Source organism: Epinephelus lanceolatus, chromosome 12, assembly GCF_041903045.1.
Source record: "Epinephelus lanceolatus isolate andai-2023 chromosome 12, ASM4190304v1, whole genome shotgun sequence".
NCBI lineage: Eukaryota > Metazoa > Chordata > Actinopteri > Perciformes > Serranidae > Epinephelus > Epinephelus lanceolatus.
Window position 1 is genome coordinate 14127016 of NC_135745.1, and position 14434 is coordinate 14141449.

General features: G+C 41.3%; 2 protein-coding genes across 3 annotated transcripts in view; both read left to right on the forward strand.

The window, feature by feature from the left end:
- The window catches only part of LOC117271807 (integrin beta-1-like), a 28839-nt gene extending 20173 nt beyond the window's left edge, over positions 1-8666 (forward strand). The window contains exons 12-16 of the mRNA XM_033650232.2: positions 271-509; positions 597-819; positions 1237-1469; positions 3724-3890; positions 7311-8666. Of these exons, the coding sequence (XP_033506123.1) occupies positions 271-509; positions 597-819; positions 1237-1469; positions 3724-3890; positions 7311-7376 (928 nt within the window). The 3' untranslated portion in view covers positions 7377-8666. The remainder of the gene's footprint in view (positions 1-270; positions 510-596; positions 820-1236; positions 1470-3723; positions 3891-7310) is intronic.
- Positions 8667-9765: 1099 nt separating this feature from the next.
- Positions 9766-14434, forward strand: part of LOC117271942 (enhancer of polycomb homolog 1-like) — a 33333-nt gene continuing 28664 nt past the window's right edge. Inside the window, exon 1 of one of the 2 annotated variants that reach the window (XM_033650507.2) lies at positions 9766-10081. The gene's annotated coding sequence lies outside the window, so the exon portion shown is untranslated. The remainder of the gene's footprint in view (positions 10082-14434) is intronic. The other variant, XM_078172984.1, reaches the window with a different exon arrangement.

Consider the following 14434-nt stretch of genomic DNA (forward strand, 5'->3'; position numbering starts at 1 on the left):
CTTTGTGTTTTCTATTTCCAACCACACCTGGACATCTTTTACCAGAAAAATGAACTACTTATTAAAAATGCTTATTAAAGGTGCTGTAATAAATTAAACAAAAAACCTTTGATTTTGAGCTTCTATGAGGAGGAAAAAATGTTTTCAGACCAGTGTTGTGCACTTTAAGTATTTGCCCTCAAACACTTACTTTGCTTTTTTGTATTGTTGAATTATACTCATCATGCTCATAATGTTTGACTTTGGCTAACCTCCTGTTTCCTGTGTCAGGTGTAATGAAGGACGTATTGGGCGTGTTTGCGAGTGCAGCAAAGACGAGGTGCGGACAGAGGACCTTGATGCCAACTGCCGAAAAGACAATGGTACAGATATCTGCAGCAACAATGGTGACTGTGTCTGCGGCACCTGTGAATGCAAGAAGAGGGAGAACGCTGCAGAGGTCTACAGTGGCAAGTACTGCGAGTGCGACAACTTCAACTGTGACCGCTCCAACAACAAGCTCTGTGGAGGTGAGGATTGTAGAGATAAAATGATTTGAAAGACTTCCGCCTGTTTTACTGTAAATTTTGTGGTAACCCTTTCCTGTGGTTTACCAGGACATGGGCGCTGCGAGTGCAGGAAGTGCATCTGTGACGCCAACTACACAGGCAGTGCCTGCGACTGCTCCCTTGACACTTCCACCTGCCTTGCCAAGAACGGGCAGGAATGTAATGGCCGCGGTAAATGCGAATGTGGCATCTGCAAATGCGAGGACCCCAAATTCCAGGGTCCAACTTGTGAGATTTGTCCCACCTGCCCAGGTGTCTGCACTGAGCACAAGTGAGTCTGAAACTGGCTGGCTAGGCTAGAAACTTGAAATTCTGACACTTTAAATTTAGAGTTTCTGCTGGTCCCAGATAATTAGGAAATAGCATGTAAGTTTAGAGGTTGAATTCCAGAGTGAGACTCGTGAATGCTGATTAAAATTGTACTTAAAGGTCAGAGAATAAGGGAGAAATTTACAGATGGATGACTGCAGTAATAAAATGTTTATGCAAATCTTAACTACACCTCTGCCTCTGATCACCTCAGTTTTCTTCATCATCCAGAGACATGTAGTTTGCTTAGATAAGTAACCATTCACTGCTCACTGGTTACAATGTGAGGTTCCTCTGCCTTCTCCCAACGTATGCTGGGACTCTAAAGAATAGAACACAGCAGGGAGAGTGAACCAACCCTCTGTCTGTCTTTCCGCAGAGATTGTGTGCACTGCCGAGCATTCGAGGCCGGCGAGAAGAAGGATACCTGTGAGCAACGCTGCAACTACTTCCAGCTAATCAAGGTGAAGGACCGCGACAAGCTGCCCCAGCCTACAGACCAGAGCTTCCCACTGACTCACTGCAAAGAGCGAGATGCCAACGACTGCTGGTTCTACTACACCTATGCCATCAGGAACGGCACCAAGGAGGTCTACGTGGTGGAGACGCTGGGTATGATTGGACTGCTACGTTCGGAATATCGAAAATCAGACAGCATTCTTATTCTCTGATATGTTGAATATGATGCTGTTAAGTTTATTGCAGTTATCTTACAAGTCCTCTTCGCTGCAGTAGTTGTCTCTGAAAGATCCTAACTTAGAGGTACCATATGGAGTTTTTGTCGCGACACGAGAGAAGTGTTTTAATTAGAGGGTCTCAATGGCTAAAAAAAGTTAATCTTTCCTTGTTTAACAAGTTTATTTTCCAAATTTATCATCTCTCGTGCTGAGCTGAACTGTTAATCAGAGTGATTTCATTCCTAACTGGCCCCGCTGATGCTGATTTAACATGCTGAATCGGGTAAAAAAAAGCAGACAAGGGGCAACGGTGCGGGACACTAGCCTGGTGAAACCATCCTGATCTTGCGAGCTCATCTATTTCGCTCTGCAGATCAGTCTGGCCATATTTGTGCGAATTCTGGCATTGGTTTTGGCTTACCGGGCCAATCACAACTGTTTTACTTTTAGGGCGGGTTATTTGAAATCATGTCATCAGAACAGGAGGGACAAGGAGCGGAGTGAATGCATTTCGTAAACAACCAACATGGCTACTGATTTTGAAACTGCAATGGTAATGTGTTGAATGAACTGGAATGTATATTTTCTTTAAAAGCAGAACTGCACTGAAAGCTTTTTTTGAAAAAAAGGATGTTTGCTGTCCTTCCTACGGGGTTTGGTAAAAGTTTAATTTACCAACTGGCTCTGTCGATCGGGAAAAAGATGGGACTCAGTGAAAACCCAGTGGCTATTGTTGTTTCTCCGCTAGTTGCTCTCATGGAGGAGCAAGTCATGGGAGCGACCAAGCTGGGAATCACAGCCATGCAACTCGGAGTCCACAGTGAGGAGGAAATCCGCAAATACTAGAACACTGTTTGTGAGAACACCTTTTACTGGCGTATTTTTTTGGCAAAGACGGCAACACTCTTTCCCACACATCATCACAGCCCATCTCCGCTGCACACTGCACTTGCTTGCTGGTCTGTTTACAGTGGCGTTGTGCTAGCCTACGTCACACGTTTTGTTTACTCTGATTGGTTTTCTGTCTTTCCAATTGCGTGAAGGGGCACTTTGAGTGACAGCTGTTGATACCGCCCCTCGGGAATAGAGGAAATGTACGGTTCGTGTCAGATCCATTTGTGTTTTGCGAATTGGGTGTGGCAACGCCAGGCTAGCGGGGCACACCACATCAGCGAGGGCAACAGATGCACACGGCCCAACATTGACCTACAGCCGACTGTTAGCTTTGTGTGTCAGGGCCTTAACACACAAGCTGCAAGAAGTACACTGGCCCTCTTAACTCACTGATACTATGTATCACATCAGCAATGATGTCACACCCCATTTGCTATTCAACTTGCTTCCTCAGGCTGCAGCCGACATTACGTACATTTTTCATAAAAATCTTGATATTGATTTGGGCACAATAACATGGTTGGAACGCTACCTAGTTTTGTTGTTAAACATACTCTTAAATTATATTTACTGTATGTCAACCGTACGCAGTGTTAGTAACTTTGAATCTTGCTAGCATAATGTTAGCTTTCTGGCTCATAGCTCAGCCAAAGCATTATATGAGCTGAGCAGATGAGAAATATCTTCCTTTGCCAAGTCGTATCTAAGGTTCATCCCGTTTACTGGGGTAGTGAATAACATTCCCATTGCTTAAGAGTCTTATGGGATGGTATCGATTGTTCCAGGTATTAGTCAAACCTTCAGGTGTTACCAGGGAAACTGAGTCATAGCTTGTGGGCGAACGCAATATTTTGCTAATTAAAATGTATTTGTGGCCCTTTTTGGATACATTTCTGTTTTCAAATGATAGAGAAAGAAAAGGGAATAAAATTTTTAAAAGGACACCCTTATATCTTCCTGGTATTTAGTTGTACTCTCACTTGCACAGTCAATACCTATGTTACTTCAAGGTTACAGTCAATGTTAAAGGTTACACGCATTCATTGGTCTGTTCCCTTTCAGTACAAATTTAGTTTGGACAGGTAAAGCCAGTAGAGCAGCAGAGCTTCCACATGGTCATTCTATCTTATGGAAAGAGTAGATCTTCTAATGTATGAGACAACCAACAATAAACTGTATAACCTGTCACAGTCAAAGACAAAATGTTTGTATTTTGAATCAGTGGACATTTGAGATATTTTTATGAACTTCTGGAATTAATTTCATTTGGTTGCTGTGCATTTTCTGTGTTTCAGAGTGCCCATCAGGACCTGACATCATCCCCATCGTGGCAGGTGTGGTAGCAGGCATTGTGCTGATCGGCCTTGCCCTGCTGCTCATCTGGAAGCTGCTCATGATCATCCACGACCGCCGAGAGTTTGCCAAGTTTGAGAAGGAGAAGATGAACGCCAAGTGGGACACGGTGAGTCAGTCATACCAGAGCACCTGGACCAATAAGTTGTGGTAACTTTGCCTCAGCGCAGGCTGCAAATAATGGGTACCTGAAGCCTTTGAGCAAGCATTATTGTAGCTGTTATATAATTGATGTCTGCAGTAAGATTAGAATGTTTACTTGGGGAAATAATAATGTGGTTATCCTTAACTCTTAGAAGGACTGAGTTAGAATAAATGTCAGATTTCCAGCTGTTAAACTGAATGGAAAAGCATCAAACAAATACATTTGAGGTGTTTCCAGAGCAAGTGTGGATGTGAGGAAATTCTGTAGTTCTGTAGTCAAGCATGTAAAGTAATAAGCTGCAAAATGTCCATAAGGTGTGGAAGATTTAAACCAGAGTGAGGTAGAGGATTCAGACTGAATCTCCAGCTTTGTGGTCCGCACTCTGTCCTTGATCAGCCTCAGCCCTGTACAGACCTGTTAAGTCTGTAATGGCTGAGGGAGCGGCCTTCCCCTCGGCTGTCGGTGCTGCCACTCACTGTCCACATGGCACAACTGCATGACCATAAAAGGTAATAAAGCAGAGAAAGAGGAGGACTGCTGGGTGACCTATGATGGAAAGCTCCACTACTGTGTGGTAGTCACAGCAGCAGTGTTTATGGCCCGATGGGAGAGAACAAACATGGGAAGGGAGGTTAGGAAAGGAAGTTAATTTATGTTTTAAAAAAAAAACAGCTTGCTTGCTCTTTTTGTTTTCTCTTTCAATAAACATGCTGTAGCAAGATAGCTTGTGATGTGTTCAGGGTTTCTTAATGTACTACTACAACAGACGTAAAATAGAAGAGTAACATTTTTCCTGCCACTGATACTTTCCATCGCAGAAGAACATGTCATTATTAGCACATTAGATATGGGAAAGGGAAAAGCTGTATAGTATAAGGACACAGCAATAATTAGTCACTGTAAGAAATTACTTTCTGACCTTTTCTGCTCTGTGCTGAACATTTCCCTTCATACTGTTGTCTGTCCTTTTACGTTGCTTTTTCCCTGCTTCTCTTCATTTCTTTTTCTTCTGTTCTGTTTCCCTTTCATCTTTTCCTTCTCCACGTTAGCAAGGGAACCCCATTTACAAGAGTCCTATTAACGAGTTCCAGAATCCCAGCTATGGGAATAAAGGCGCTTCTCTTTAGGTCAAAGTTCGTATTGCCTGTTGGCTTTGTGTCCTTGCATGTGCTTTCTCTGTGCCGTGCTGTTTTACACCTTGACTGATTTTACATAGGGCTGCAGTGATTTGAAACGTTTGGTGACTGCATGTTGTGAAACTGACATGCTTAACCACAGGTGACATGTATTTAAGTTGGTGTGATGTTGGGCTTTTTCTCGGTGTTAATGATCAGATTTGCAGAAGAGGAACTGTAAATAACAAACACATTATTTAGAAATTATTGTTTTTATTTGAGCTGTTTTTCCTTTCATTTAGATCCTACTCCCTATGTTTATGCAGTATACATTGCTGTCCAGTGAAAACAATTCATTGCCAAATTTGGGGATATCTGAATTTTTTACATAACATGAAGGATTGACTGTTCCTTTATCTGACAAAAAAATCAATCATTTCGATTATCTGAGAATGCAGAGAGCTAAACAACTGCTGTTTTTTCTGAGATTCAAAGTTGTAAGTTAAGAGATGCATGCTTTTCGCAGGGCAGCAACAGCAATTAATATACATTCAATAAAACCATCACTGTTACTTAAGTTTTGAGAGGTAAATCTCTAAACCAGGGTAAAGTTAAACCCCCCATTTTGCAACAAGATTTTGGCTAGCCAATCAAAATGGTCAAGCAATAGCAATATTGATGTTATCTAGTGACACTAAACCTAGTCTGGCTCACAGGATGTAGACTGTGGTGAATAAGCATGTCATTGGCCGCCCATTTCAGATGGAAACATGCTGCCTGTGTGTCACAGCACAGTCACACAAGAGGAAAAGTAACACTGATGAATATTCGCCTCCTGTTTACTTCCATTCAGTGCAGGAAAATGGATTAATAAAACATTAATTTCCGTTGGCAAAGCAAATTCGCATCTTTGCATTGCGAGGAGTTCCATTTTGAGACACTAACTAGCTGATATTAAATAATATTGCCCATGAAAAATACAAACTACCTCACATGAGAGATGCTGCCTGGCTGACAGTGAGTTAGGAGACAGGCACAGATTAATATTCCAGATTCCAATCAGATTAAGTTCCCTCACAACACTATTTTTCAAAGGCTGCATAGGGCTGCATCGCTGCATCCTGGACTTGGTGCCGCCCAGACAACTGTGATTGGTTTTAAGAAATACAAACAATCCAGATCATTTTTTTCTCCTAGTGTGGAATTATGTTGTGTTTAGCAAGACCCCTCTCCAGCGCTGATGAGTTATGTCTGGCTATGCAAGACTACACCAAAGCTGAGCAGAAACTATGCGTTGAATTGATCTTGTACGTTGTGTTTACTCACACTACACTTTTGAATCAGTTGACCAGCCACAACATGGAGCTCACACTGAACGTAGACATGGAACCCCTGGTTGTTTTTTTCCAGTGACATTTGCAGGCACGTTTATTCAAACACGACAGCCTTGTTATCAATGTGACAGAAAGAGAGAAACTGTGTAATCATTGTGTAATTCTACTATGAACAGAAAGCAGGAAGGGGAAAAAAAGAGAAATATGAAGCCACAGATATCTGGAAAATGTTCAGTTTTATATCACAGGAGTCTCAGTTAGGACTACGGTTTTAGCCACAATGTGTAAAATACGACTCTAGTAACATAAAAACAAGCTCACTATCATTTATAATGGATATTTAAACAGCAATCATGTAGGAAATTGTACTGTAGAACTGCTCAAACTTGAAGACAGTAGATCAAATTTCTAAACAGAAACACAACTGTTTAAGCAACTATGTGGCATTGTGACCCTCCTAAAACTGAACATCAAACTACAAGCGCTCTGACCGAAATTTAGTCAAGGGGGACCAGTTCAGAGCTAAAATGAGGACGAATCCATACGCTGTCTGCCTGGTTTCACCAAATGTGTTGTGCAACAACAAATTCCACTTCAATGTCACTACTAGAGGACAGTGCACTTGCAGAGGGCTGATCATTTGAATACTATGTGCAGACTGCAATGGTTAAGGATCAGAGTAGACAGAGTGACAGTCTGACACAAACTGCTACAACCATGGCAACAGCTGAGCCCAAGTTCATGTAACACGTTTGACCAGATGGTGAGAAAGGCAAACAGTGTGGCCACATGCTCGTTCCTGGCTTTTCTTGTTTGCTAGTATGCTGCAAATCTTAATCTGTTGATCTTTGTGGTATTGAAATTTGTTTATTGTGACCTCATTACTTGGTTTAAGTTCACAACTGTACTTACTCTTGTTCTTCTGTGTCTCTCAGGGTGAGAATCCGATCTACAAAAGTGCCGTAACAACTGTCGTCAATCCAAAGTACGAGGGCAAATGATGGAGCTTTGCCTTCCTTGTGACAACACTGTATGGAAAAAGAATATGGGCTGCGGTGAAGGGAGGGGCGGGTTTTATAATGCTCTCACTGTCCGTTTGTTTGTTTATTTGTTGTAGTCACCAAATGATAGCAATGCATTTTGCCACTATTTCAGTTTGTTTTACTAACTTGTTTTTATTTTCTATGCATCATCTGAAATGTGTACAGTCTGTATAAATGTGGGGTTCCATTTTTTGTTTTGTTTTTGTTTTTTTGATTCTGCGGAACTTGAGAGAATGTGTTGAGCTGATTTGTAGTTTTTCCGCCACAGGACTGGCAAGGAAAGCCTAGCTGTGCCTTTTTTTATAGAACCATTAAGCCATCAGTGTTTTATTGAGGGTTAAATTGGATGTTGATCATGGGCGACAAATGAAGGGTTCCTTTCCAAATCATTGTGTATACAGTGTGGAGTGGGTGGCAGTCTGTCAGTCAATGTTTCCAAAACACAGGTGAGCAAAGGTCATGAGATTGATTTGCTGTCAGAGCAAAGATCTTCTTGTGTCTGTAATCATTTTGACTGAGTAGGTATCCGTCACTCTTTTTATGTCTCTTTGGATTGAAACCCTTCAAAGGTAGCGCCAGTTTGCTGCGTGGTAGCAATGAAATGTACAGTATGTTGTGGTTTCTGTGTTAAGCCATATATGTATTCACAGAACAGGATTGAAGGCGTTAGTGTGTCTTTTCTGAGTGACTTACTCCATCTGAACAATCAACTGAAATCTTTAGTCGAGAAAAGATATTTTCTAAGGCTGCCTTTCTAGATTAAAGGACGGCAGTGTACAGTAGTGTTACTGTTTGGCTCCAGGTCTTACTTGCTTAATTTAAAGCCAACTCAGGTCCTTAATTCTTCACAGCAATGCCAAATACACGCAAACCTGCCTTATTTGCTAACTAAATTTGCTTTTATTGAAATGTTTTTATTTGTAGGATGTGAATTGGGCGAAGGGGTCACACTTTTTTTATTGTCAGTAATTCCACCCAAGTCCTTTGTGGTGCCTCGATCAAACATTTTTATTGAAAAGAAATAGGAATGATGATAACGTCGTTCAGTTTTAAAGATCAGCGGTAAGGGAATGATTTCTAGAGCTCTAGAGTTTTTGTAAAGATAAAAAAAAAAGGTTACACCTGTCACCATTGTTTTTAAGTGCCTTTTTTTAAATTCCACACATTCACATTTGCAATTCTGTATTTCTGAAATTATTTATTGAATAAACATTGAAAACAATGTACCCTTCCATTGTTAAAATATCATTGTGCAATTACTGTGTGGATTTCTTATTTTACTCACTGTTGTGTTCAGTGTGTCTGTCGCCAGCATCAAGTTTTACACTTCTTACTAAAAGGTGGGCATTAATGTGCATGAACCTGATGACAAACTGGTTACTGATTCATTCTTTGAAGAGTTACAATTATGATACTAATGATGCTTTAAAGAGAATATGGCCTCTTTTTAAGTAGAGTAGTTTGCCCCAAAAGCAGGAACACATGGGGAAGCGTTTCATGTGTAGTAGTGTTCAGCCACCTTTTTTTTTTTTTAATAACAAATTTGGAGAAAACATGATCATGATGTAGACTGAAATTGTTGTGGGATTATATTGTAGCCCCAATGACTCAACATGAACATGATATGGAGCTTCAAGGAGTAATGTATGGCAGTGGTTTTATCTCTGCTCAGTGAGGTGACCAATGAAAAACATGAAAATGTGCTTTGAATTATTCCCAGGTTTGTTGGGAAAAAAATTGCCATGCACATTTTGAGTCTTACCTTGAGAATTAGAAACAGGTTTATATCTTAGTAGTTTCTTACATACAAGGAATTTGGTATTTTGTTGCACAAGGTCACAAAAAACAGTAAGAGGAAATAAAAAAAGTACTACAAAGTTAAGAATCAAATAAAAGAAATGTACAATTACATATCAAATATATGTGTTTTTTTTTGTCTTTATGAAGAGGTTGGAATGTCATAATATTGACCAATTAATGTTGACATGGTCACAGGAAGTTGGAAATAATAGTGCAAAGAAATACACTGAATGCGATATGTAATTTAATGTAAAGACACTAGATAGTTAAATAAATTAAAGAAAAGCATAACTAAGTCTAAACTGAAGCCTGGGCTACAATAAATCGCTAAATAGATGTAAAGTATACCTTTAATGGACAGAAATCAAAACCAGCTAAAGAGCTAAAGCCCAGACTTCATCGTGACACCGTGAGCCAATCACGTTGCGTCCCATCCCCTATGGAACGTGACGCCACAAGTCCAGGGCTTTCCACAGGTGATTGGTGGCTTCGTCTGACCAATCACGGGCCGTGTTTTACAGCAAAGTTGTTAACCCCCAACAGTAGCACTTTGGTGTCCACCTCTCTAGTTTCAGCCTGCTTTGCATCGACAGGAAAACACAGACTTTTCATCGACCGATAAACGCTGTTTGACAAGGTGAATATAAAGCGGACATTGGCTCACACACCAGGAAACCGGCTCACCGTTTGCTTGGTTTATTTCATTATAAAAACCAACTAGAAGAACTAGCGGTGGCTAACGTTAATGTTAGTTCTTGCTAGCTGCGTCGTGTTGCCTGGCGTTTTTTTTTTTAACTTCTGACTTGCAGAAATGTTGCCCATCTGTCTTTGAAATCTCCGACGTGTGCCGAACGGTCGACTTGGTGAGTATTTTCTTGTAATGTATTTTTTGTAACTTGAATCGATTGTCGGCAGAAAGGCCCATCCGTGAATAGTGTTTTCTGGCATCAGATGATTTCATACACGCAATCAAATTCCTGGCTGGTCAGCTGGATGCAATTCAGCACTAAAACCTCAAGTTCCTCATCACTTTGTCACCTCCCGAAGCCATGAGGTTGTGATATCGATCATTTGGGGCGAATAATGTGTTTTTAATGTATAAAACATAAATCTAGTTCATTAGTTGTTACATTATTGGCAAAACTAGAATGTCGGAAACCTGATCCGGCTGACAGGGAGGTAATAAATCAGCAGAAGGCGGAGGTGAGGAGTAGATGAGGGCTTTGGAGGTAATTTTGACATGATTTCACATATGGGTTTTTCATCATCTTGGTTGGAAATGTAACATTGTTGGCTCAGAGGCTTAGGGTGTGTGGCTGAACAGTGCCAGGCAGTTCCTGTGGTCTGCCAGGGAACTGCTTGGCCCTGGCCTGCATGGGTCTGGATCCCTCATATCCCCTGCATTATCCACTGTATTATCCCCACCTCAACCCCCCACCTATCCTACATGGACTCATAAAGGTGGCAAGACTTGAGAAACCTCCATTTTAAGATGAGAATTGGATGACCTGCATCCATCCAGGGATAGAGCTACCTCATGGTGACTAGCAGTGGGTGTTAGTTTATAATTATCGATATAAGTCTGCTTAGAATACCACATGAGTAGAGTTCACTGCATCAGGTCAACCAGGTGAGCATTTTCTGCCTAAACCAGAAAAGTATAATAAAAAGGGGTTCCTGTGATTGTGTAAACTATCTGGGCATTGTGGGACAAACCCCACCCACATGGGACATTTGTTGGTTAGTCTTGCACAAAACATGTTCGGTATGAAAGCCCTGTTTGCGAGGTGAGATGTTAATATCAGTATGTTTACATCTTTTGCAAAACTGTAAGAAGCTTCAATGTCAAGGTCACAAATATAAATGTGGAACACTAAATATTTCAACCTTGCTCTTGTCTTTTTTTGCATAATCATAGGACACTGAGGCCCTTCCTTCAAACTCAAATGCCTGCCTTGTTTTGATCATGAATAGCCAGGCTGGTAATTATCTTCAAGTGAAAGAATATCTCAAGGCATTCATCTACAAAACACAGCTTAATATCAGTGTAACTAAAGGAGAATACTAACCTCAGATGGGATTTTCGTTTCAAAATGAAGACATAAATATTCATCACAACATTGCTGGCACTGTACTGATGACACAAGCGGGATGAGGATAAGACATTTTTGAGGAATCAATGAATACAGACAAAAGTATCGCTACAAGTCAGTAGTGTCCTAAATGAAAACAGCAAGTTATCTATGTATCCAACTGATCAATATTCAAATTCTTCTCCTGCAGTTTTATTTGCCTCAGTAATGATCTCAGTGCTGCTTTGCATAACAGAACTTCTTCCCTGATTATAAATGTAGAGGAATTTGGTTGATTCTCTCAGGGTTGGAAATTAGCACCGGCCACCAGCCAAAATGCTGGTAAAAATATGCAAGTGGCTGCATATTTTGCATATTTGTTTTACTCACCTGCCAAAAACAATGGTAATCTATTGAGTAGCTGGTAGATTTTGGAATCTAACACCCACAGTGGCAGCTGGACAGAACATTTAATTCCCAATCCTGGTGCTTACTATACAACAGGACAGGTACCTTCAGGGTCAGGTTACAGTTGGTACAGAGACTTCTAGTGGCATTCAGGTGCAGCGTTGGGTTTTGTCACTCTGAGTGACCCCTTTAACATTACATGTTTTTGATCCAGTGGAAACACACAAGGACATGAGAGTCCACAGCCACACCAGTGAGTCTGTGAGGCTGCCACAGCAGCTATTTTAGCCAAATGCTAAACTCAGCCTGCCAATATGTTTACAACGTCAACGCTAACATGCTGAAGTGTAGCACATATGTTAGTTCATTGTGTTAGCATGCTAACATTCACTAATTAGCATTAAACAGAAGTACAGCTGGGGCTGATGGGAATGTCATTAGTTCAGCAAGTATTGTAAGTAATCAAGCAACATATTGGACAATTTAGACCTGCACATGGCGTTAAATGAAAAGCTAGAGGTCCAGTATACAAGATTCAGAGTCTGAACTGGGATTGCCTTCACACAGCTCTCACCTCGGCTGAGTTGAAGCATGCTAAAGGTGCTCACAGACTCGGGCATACTATAAGCAGAGCGGACTCTGCGAGGAATGTCCGAGTCATTCGGGCTTCCATAGTCGAGCACACTTCCGCATTGTAGTTTCCTGTAAAAATGTCTGTGAAAAATCCCCGCGATGTGAAAAATACATGCCGAGCAGTCTTTTGTGTGACACTAGTGCACGGAGCGGAGTCCGCGCGGTCGTAAAATCTGAGCTTTGCGCTCACAGGGCTTGCGGACGTCCGCTTTTAGTCCAGGCGGACCTTCGTGGAGTCTGCTCCGTGTACGTTCCGCCCGAGTATGTTTGGGCCTTAACAGTGCTAACAACTGCAACAGTGCTGGCAGAAAACAGTGTTATCCTGTAGGGGGAACCAGAGGGTGGGTATTAAGCTTCTGTGACGCCCACTGTGGGTTGGGGCCATGGACTGTGTATTAAGATGGATGACGCAACTCCATTTGCTCCCACTGTACAAAAATGAAGCCAAAATATCCCTGATACGGCCGCTGAGATCTTTCATCGGTGACATCATTTGGAGCCAGAGTCTACACAGTAGCGATATCAGCATTTTCAAGTTCCTGTCCATAGACCCCTCCAACCTATCGTGAGCACCGCCATGGAACACAAGCACACTGATTAGCACACGCAGCTGTCAATCATGATGCCAGCCCCCTTATTACAGCATCAAATGACTGATAAAACCAAACTTAAAAGAAAAAGGAACACTCCAAAATACATCAGATAAAAACTAAAATGACAGAAACCGAAACATGTGCTTTGTTTGTTTTGTTTGGCTCATGTCATGTCCGCTAAATTAAATGGAGCGTCGTTTATGACCTGTACTGCAGCCGGCCACCAGGGGGTGATGGAGATTTTTTGGCTTCACTTTGGGGACGCTTTCATGTTGTCCATCTCTATTCTAAAGTCTATGGTCGGTGTTATCAGCGGTAACTGCTAGGGATGTCCCGATCCGGTATCGGCTCCGATCACGTTATTTTTTACAAAATCAGAATCGGTAATAAAAGATCTGAGGAATCAAAACAACAAAAATGGCCAGGTTTTTCATCTATGTTGTTCATTGTTGCCTCGCTTTCCAATGTATAAAGATATAGGCCTATTTTGTTTGTTAAAGACAAGAAGAAGAGATTGAATTTGTTTACATTTTGTGCTGCTGAATCACCGATAAGATTTTTGGATACTATTTAAATAAAAAACAAACCTTGTGGGACAGCTTGGATGCATTCTTTTTTTTTTTTCTTTCTTAATGCTTTGCAAAGTATCAAATCGGTCTCGGTATCGGACTCGGTTTCAAAATAAAGGACTCTGTAATGGATCGAATGCAAAAAAAAAAAAAATGTGATCGGGACATCCCTAATAACTGCTGTATGAGCGCAGTGCAGAGCAGCGGCTATTAGCTAGCCAATGGGACGAGAAGGAAAGGACTCAAATCCAGTAACATGCAAGCAAGATGGGACCGGTTACCAAAACAATGTACAGAGAAAGGGGATTTTAAAGCACACAGAGGGGGCGTGGCTTAATTCTCTGCTCAGGATCTCATTAGTATATCTTTACATAACAAAGCGTGGTTTGCTTCTGTATTAATGGTCTGAATGTCATAATCTGCACCTTTTAAGGCATCACCAAAGTTACAACAACTCATCCTGCCGATTTGTATGGTTATCCATTCAATATCTCTAAAGATAGATATTCAAAACCAAAAATGTGTGCTGCATTGCCCTGGGGTTAAAATGTGGACTTATCCACAATGACCCAGTTTAATACAGCTGGGAACCTTTGCTCTATTTGATCTTCCTAATTTACTGTCTGCCTGTAGTATCTATTTCAGTGTTGCTCACAATTTGTTTCTTAATTGGAACCAGATTGTGTGTGCCTTCTCCCCTCATGTTTTGGGACATTGCAGAGAAAAGGCCTTTTGCAACTGTTAACAGTGTTTCTTGCGTGATACAAAGACAAAGGAGAAATGGTAAGTGACCATGAAGTCACTTGCTAGTGGTTGCAAACACAATAAATATTCTTAATAAGAATTCACCATGCACCAAAGATCCATTTAGTGATGCCCTAAAGCACATCCAGGTGTGGTCATTGGAGGGTTAAACCAGGCAGAACTGCTGACAATTATAA